Raw genomic sequence first — 7,896 nt, 5'->3', positions numbered from 1 at the left:
AAAAAAAAAAAAAAAAAAAACATATAAAGCTGTGTGTCTATGTCCAAATCACTGAATCTCTCCAAATCGAATTGGAGGCTTCGATTCAATTTGGAGAGTTTAATGGGTTTCCTGATTTGATTCAGAGATGCGGCCACCAAATCAGGTTGAATCTCCGCTGAACCCAATTGGTAACCGAAGCTTCGCAAGGCCCTACTGACAGGCCGCTGTGAGACTTCATGCAGAGCAAAGATGTTTGAACATACCGCGATTGTGGAGACATTTTAAAAACTTGAAACTTGAGAGCAACAGCTGGGGCAGATCAATTTGCTGCTCATCTCAAAAGGATTGGGAAAGGGGCCAAGATCACATACAGAAATAGTTTCAATCTTATCAGAGCACCAGAAAACTTCATTTTAAGTGAAGGTAACTAAAGCAAGTAGGTCAGTGGCATTGCCATGTCAGAGGATGCCATTTTCCACCATACCGATTCTGCCTCAAAATGAAAAGTGTGATGCTATGAATGAGGGCATAGTTGCCAGAATTATTGGAGAAGAAAGAACTAATTAAGTGTAGATAACAAACATGGTAATGAGGATATCCAATATTCAACCAAGTTTCTCAGCAGTTTGTCACTAAGTGGTTTGCCTCCCCATAGGCTTATGCTTATGGTGTGGATGATGGTGATTCTGTTACAAAATATGAATAAAAATATTGTCTTAATCAATGGCATGAGACTTATTGTAAAAAGTATTTACAACAACAGTATAGTCTTAAAAGTGATGACATGAGATGCTACTGGAAAGTGCATTCTTTTGCTGAGAGTCATGCCCATCAAACAGCTCTACCTTTTAAGACATGCAGGAAGCAGTTTCCTGGCAATGACTGTCAACAAAAGCCAAGGTTAAACACTTACTAGAGTCAGTGTTCGCCCATGTTTGGATATGGCCAGCCATACGTTGCAATGTCACGAGTGAAATTTTGACAACCTGCCAACCTAAAAATCCAAATGATACAAGGAATTAAGGATCGGGCAATATTACCAGAAATGGAAGACGTTTTCACAAAAAATGTTGAGAATCACTGGCTTGGTTTATGACAAGATAGGGTCATGAAATTCATGCAGTCCTCCCTTCTCGGGGTACAATCTAAGGCCCCTGGCAGACGGTACAATTAAAACACAATCAGCATGTAAATCGCACCATAAATTGTGACCCTGCCACATGTTCAATGAGTTAATGGGAAACCAGACACAAAAATATCCACAAAAAAGAGGTAATGGTTGTTGTGGCTGGTTTCCATCATGTCTTAAACAAAATTAAACATGTGGCAGAGTAATTAGAGCTAGCTGTAGACTCCAGTGCAGTTCTGGAGCTGATTATCAGTTCCAGCACCAGGACTGGCACATGGGACTGGCACCACTGCGGTCTTGGGTCTGGGACCAGCATTGAGCTGATTATTGTTCCTGGTGCCAGGATCACTCGGGTTTATCAGCTGTAGGCAGCTTAACACCCCCTGCACTGGCAAGTGAGAATGGGGTCTTTTGGGGATCTGATCCTTGATGCTACAGTCTGGCATCCTGCTATGCAGGAGGCATGGTTATTTGAATCAGGGATCAGATCCCATTGTATCCTTAAATGAACATGTGCTAGGGGCCATAGCAAGGTAAAGTCTGATGTTAAGCTTAGATTATCAGTCAGTTTTGCTGAGAGTTCTAACCCACTTTTGGTTTTTGCACCCTCCAGGACGGCACGTAAAGAATATATCACTGCTAAGTATGTAGACCATAAGTTTTCTAGAAAGACTTGTGCATCTGCAGCAGCTAAACTGAATGAACTACTTGAGGCTGTCAGATCCAGGGATTTACTTGCACTAATTCAAGTCTATGCAGAGGGAGTAGAGCTAATGGAGCCGCTCTTAGAGCCCGGACAGGTAAGCTTATCAGGTAAACAATACTGAGTAATTTTAAGCGGTATATTTTTAAAAGCGCAAGCACTTATAGTAGCAGCATATTTTACCCATGCTGTAACCCTGGTTTCAGCCAATGCAGTATATTTTCTTCAGTGTAGTTTAAATGAGCCTATTATGAGTGTTTGGAGATCTGTTTGCAGAGTAACCAGGGGAGTATACTTTAGAAATTGGAAAGACAAATAATGCAGTGATCAAACCTGAATGCACTCTTTTGGGTGCAGCCCAATTTCTTTCTAGTCAAGTGTTTTTGATGGATGTCTGTCTTCTTGGTCCCTCCAATTGCTCCCCTTCTCCACATAAAACTTCTGGTCCATGACTTCAGTGCTGCTCAGTTCTTCCCTGCTTATCTATATTTTTCTTTATTGTATTGTGAACTTGCTCCTGTACTCTGTCAGCAGTGGCAGCCTCCAGGTTCATGTGAGGAACCATGTTCTGTGCTGTTCTGCTTGCACTAAATTCCCTTCCTGAATCAGTTAACAAAACTATAATGTTCAGGTCATGTTTGAGGGGCCATCTCTTCTGTGATAACCACAGTAAGCTCCCTGAGGATTGGTGGGTCTGTAATAAGCAATCTTCTGAACCATAAAGTCTTTTGTTTTAAGTATATTAAAACAAAAGTTGGAAGCCTGTAACTTGTGTGCAGGGCTAGTCTCTGATTTAGCATTCTTGTTACTGAAGTTGTTTCCCCTGTACCAAGCACCAACCTTTGTTTTTCAGCATGTACAAATTGTATTTTGTTCCTAGTTAGTCTTGGAGCAGGGATTGTATTTGTACTGAACCTTTTACAAACATAAAGGATCCTAACAACTGCCTCTGGAATGTACTGGATTAGAAATAATAAATGATGATAGTATAGTGAAGAAAGCAAGAGGAAATATATGGCCTACATGTTTTTTGAGTGTCTGTGCTTGTGTTCAGAGGGCAGCCTGATGAATGACCTTTAAAACACTACCATAAAACAGTGATGAAATTAAAAATAGCATTTCAGGTGCAGCTACACTAGAGCTACACCAGGTCTTCCAAAATGCATTTCTTTTAGGTTGGCAGGGGAAGATATGAGACTGGAAAGGACCTCTTGGGTTGTCCCACCCAGATCCTTGCTATCAGTGGCAATATTGCAGCTACTTTTCATGTAGCAGCATACTGTGTACTTGTCTCGGTGTATTATGAAACATTCATGATCTGCATTTATTTAAACAAAATTAAGTTTTGCTGACATTTAATGGGTGTTTTTTCACAAAAAATGGCTCATTTTTTCTTTCTAAAAGTGTTGAAAGCTCTCTCCGCTCCTATTGCAGTCAGTGATTTCTGAAAATTGGCCCAGTTTGATTCAGATACCCAGCTGAAGGCACTGACTCATATTAGATGATGTTGGTTACAACTGTTATTTTGATATACTGCTATAGCTGTGTAAATGTGCATATGTTTTGCAGGTTTGTGACAATGCAGGGTCTGTGCCACAGGATGTTACAGTCATATTACATATTGATTTGATTCATATCCCTCTCAATCCCTGGCCAGATCCCTCTGCCTCCACTAGGCAATTGAGATGTTGGCTGGGCTGGGCTGGGCTGCACTGGGCTGGGCCCCAGCTTGTCACAGGGGGAGGGAGTGATGGTCACAGTTCTTCAGCCCAGGGAGGACTAAGACCTCCTGATAAGCCATGCTTCTACTTTATGGGACTAGTTGTTATTTGGCATGATGATTGAAGGTAATCTCAGGATTGTGCCCTTTGATTAGCCAAAGGGGAAAACTAGTTAGAGAGGAAGAGGGCAGTGAAAGGAAATGCAGCACTTTTGTTAATAGCTTTTCCCTGTCATTTTCAATATCATATGTTTCTTAATGCTGCTTCTATTTAAACAGTTAATAAAAAGGTTAAATGATTGAAACTGTATGGCAGGAGGGGGATGAGCTTTGCAAGAGAAGTGTGTCTCAAGTGCTTAACTTTGTGACTTTTCATTTTGTAACCTCCTTCTCTTCTTTTATGTTTAGGAGCCAGGTGAAACAGCACTTCATTTAGCAGTCCGGACTGCTGACCAAACCTCTCTCCATCTGGTTGACTTCCTTGTACAAAACTGGTATGGATTGCTCACTTGAATAATCAAAAATAACTTAAAGGAAAATAGATCTGTTGAATATCATTCTCATAATTTGCTTTGAGCAGTTTATTTTCCATTAAAAATCAAACTACCTGAGCATGTTTCATGTTTCAACTTTGAGTTGACTGCTCTGTTTGTAAGAAATACAGAATAAAAAACAGGTACTTGAAAGGAGGAGGCACTACCCTGACAGTTTTTAAAAAAAAAGAAAAAATCAAGAGGAACTTACATAAATATGATAATGGAAAGTTAATATAAACTGACAGTACTGGAAAAAGAGACTAAGAAATCTGTCAAAAAATAGGGACAGAAAGGAAAAGACTGTAATCCAAACAAAAAAAGTACTGAAGATTTGTTTCCACAGATTGTATGTATATAAAGGAATGAGCATAAGTCATCCCTGGAAATGTTCAAGAACAGGTTGGAGAGCCACTTAGCTGGGATGCTTTAGTCAGGGATGATATTGTCTTGAGTAGGCGGCTGGATTAAATGACCTTGTGAGGTCCCTTCCAGTCCTATTTCCTATGATCCTATGATAATTTACGTAAGTCTAGCAATTTGACCCTGTTGGCAATGAGCTATTTGTCTTTTAGAGATACTTTTCTCTTCTATGAGTTTATAGTATATGGTGATATGTAGTGATCCTGTAACTTGAGAAAAGATGGACATTTGAAATAAGCAATAGGATTAAAACTGTGGGAACAGTAATGTTATAGTTACTTAAGGACCTTGTTTCAAGGTCTAGCTGGGTGGTTCAGATATTATGATGGTCAAGGAGATTGATAAGGAAAATCTAATAAGAATTCTCACTCTAAATAAAATTAATAGCTATGCAATAAGTATTTCTGATGAAAAGTTATAAAGTATATGCAAAAAGATGACGAATAGATCCCCTGTCATTTTTAATTTCTCTCTGAGTGAAGGAAATTAAGAGCCGATATCTTGTCCAACTGATTTTTACATAATAGGAGTAATTTAAAGGTGAAGAAGACCAGTGGGATCACTGCAGTATATATATTTTTTGAATGCAGGAAGTCATATCTGGTATTTTATCTTAACTTTGAGAACAGCATTGATGAATCATATGGTTTCCCTTCCCTTTTCCAGCAGTTTGTGTAGCTACTTCACACTTGATGTAGTCTGTATAAGAAAGGAAGTTTGTTCTTGTGGTTAAAGCATCAGACTTGGAGTCAGGAAATCTACATTCCATTTTAGATCAATTGGTGATTTGCTGTGTATCAACTTATTCTTCAATAAATTATTTATCCTTTGTGCCTTCTCTATTTCCATTGGTCATATGGAGGTAATAGTATTTACCTACTTATGAAGGACCGCTATGTTATGTTTTGTCAAGCATCTTGAGAACATGCTTTGGGGAGCCTGCACATCCATGGTCTGCACTACAGAAAACCACCCCCCCACCACCCCAACTTGCACACTGGATAGGCCCCCTCCTTGCTGCTGGACTGCATATCTGTGCACCTCCCCCCCACTATGTAGTTGCACCTGTCCTGTACCCCCTTTCACTCCTCCCCTCACCCATGGCCCCAGGCTCATTCTTAGTTCCCCTGGCCATGCCATGGTGCACTGCCTTGCACTCTGAGAGCCGAGAGTCTCTGGCTTCAGTTGCAGCCGTAGTGCTGTGGGGAGTGGTGGCCAGACAGGAGTCTGGGGGTTGCAACCTAACCTCTCAAGGGCCACCAGTTGGAAAGCCTTGCTTTCTACGTTGCTTAAAGTAATTCTTCCTTTATACAGCATTCAAAGTAAAATTCTCTAGCCTATGCCTTCAGTCGGCATTTTCTTTGGACCAGTGTTCTACATAGCCAAGTATTTGTATGCCAGTTTATACCTTGTTAAGCTTAAAATCAGAGTGCAGTTTTATTTACTTATTTATTTAAACTGAACCCTACATGTCTTCTACAGCACAATTAACCCTAGATGGACATATTGCATTTTTCCTAATCATTTTATCATTTCCTGATGAATGCTCTATTTATTGCCTTATGTTAAAACTCAAATTTACAAAAAAAGAGTATTCTGCTATCATGCTAGCAACACAATAGTGATAGACGCTTTCATTATAAGTCTCCATGTAAAAGCATCCTGGATAAGAAAAGTTCTTTGGGCAGGGAAAAAAAAAAAAGGAGTGGGAGGAGCCTCTGAAGCAGGTCTGAGTAGTGGTAACTCCAGCTGTCTCCCTAGACTTCTGTGCTGGCTTTTTAACCACTCAAATGCGGTATTGAAAGCCTTGCTGCTGCTCCATGCCCTGATTCTGAGATGGACAGTGTGCATCTTTGGGGCAGCAAAGGGCTTCTATTTATTCAAATACACAGGCAGGGGAGGTGGAAGCCTATGGCTAACTTGTACAATTTTTATCTTCATACTAACATAGTTTTTGTCCTTCCTGAATCTATCTCCACAGTCCCACAATGAGAATCATTGGCTTCTATGTCCTTGACACTCAGATGAAAACCTGAGGAAAGATCTTAGGGAAAGAGGAACATATCTCAAATCATACTTTTAACATTGTCCACCATGCTAAGCCAAGTGTAGGATACTCGTACACTCCCGCCCCCTCCCCCCACCATGAAAAACAGGATGAAATGGTCAAATGAAAAAGACTTACAAAAAAAAATGTTTTCTCTTTTCCCAGCCTAAACTAATGTAAAGTACTTCACAAAATATTCTGATTGGGCATGTTCTTATGATAGAAAAACAAGGGTCGATTACATGATTCATCTGGCTGGCCAATAGAAACTTGAGGGTTCCTTGGAAGGAGTGGAGTACAGGCAGTCCTCCACTTGCAGTGTTTTGAGTTACAACGTTTCGCGCTTACAGCATTTATAAATCGACACCCTGTTTCAACTTTATGACGTCAGTTTCGACTTCACAACGCTTGATCCTATACAGTGTCACGCCAGCAAACAAGTTCGCTGTGTCACTCGTCTCCCTGAAGAACATCTGTCCAAACTTCCTTGGACACTTTCTTTAAGAAAGCAGACAGGGCTCCAGAAAAACATGCAGCCAAGACTCCAGCCAAAAACACTTCAAAAAGTCCAACCAGGAGCCCTTCAAAAACTCCAGCAAAGTCACCTCAAAGAAGTCCTTCCAAATCAATATGATTGCTATTTATGATATAAATGCATTAATGTTGCTATATTACTCATCTATAATTGATCGAGTACAAAATTCTGGGGTATTTTTGGTGAAAATAGGGTATCAGGCCTTGGTTCAGTAACCAATCCCCCATTTATAACATTGTTTCTAATGAGAAAGTTGGTTCCGAGTTACAACGTTTCGACTTAAGATGCGGATTTCAGGAACCATTTGTCGCAAGTCCAAGGACTGCCTGTACAAAGCTTTGGATGTCGAATACCAGCTCAAGGAAAATATGGTCACTAGAATAGTTAGCTGCTGCTCAAAAACGCTCCAAGAGTTTGTCTGGGTTCATAATTCTTAGCGTGGTTTTGGTGAAGGAGTGCATTTCCCAGACCAGAGACATTGTTAAATTGAAAAACAGGATTACTTACTAATTTTCACTCTTCTGTAACAGAAGTTATGTGTGTAACCATGCATGTTATCCATTAAAAAATACAGCATAGAGATGACAGATTTGGGGTTGAAGGTCAAGGCATATAATATTTCTTCCTTTTTTCTTTTCTTTGAATATTTAGTGGAAACCTGGATAAACAGACTGCATTGGGGAATACGGTTCTACACTACTGCAGTATATATAATAAGCCTGAGTGTCTGAAGTTGCTTCTGAGGGGCAAGCCAACTGTTGATATAGGTAAGCTCTCTTTTTTTATGTTTGATTAAAAAAAAAATAGTTGTTCCTATAATAAGG

The 7,896-nt window shown here is 40.0% G+C and overlaps 1 protein-coding gene across 3 annotated transcripts in view; it reads left to right on the top strand.

Annotated features, from left to right (window-relative positions):
* ASAP1 (ArfGAP with SH3 domain, ankyrin repeat and PH domain 1) overlaps positions 1–7,896 on the top strand; it is a 368,280-nt gene that overhangs the window by 296,618 nt on the left and 63,766 nt on the right. For all 3 annotated transcript variants that reach the window (XM_019528166.1, XM_019528167.1, XM_019528168.1), the window contains 3 exons: positions 1,725–1,911; positions 3,943–4,028; positions 7,724–7,839. In XM_019528166.1, coding sequence (XP_019383711.1) covers positions 1,725–1,911; positions 3,943–4,028; positions 7,724–7,839 — 389 coding nt within the window. The remainder of the gene's footprint in view (positions 1–1,724; positions 1,912–3,942; positions 4,029–7,723; positions 7,840–7,896) is intronic.

The sequence above is a fragment of the Gavialis gangeticus genome, unplaced genomic scaffold, assembly GCF_001723915.1.
Source record: "Gavialis gangeticus isolate Ggan-Ray unplaced genomic scaffold, GavGan_comp1, whole genome shotgun sequence".
Classification (NCBI taxonomy): Eukaryota; Metazoa; Chordata; order Crocodylia; family Gavialidae; genus Gavialis; species Gavialis gangeticus.
This window is presented reverse-complemented; position numbering and strand designations above follow the sequence as displayed.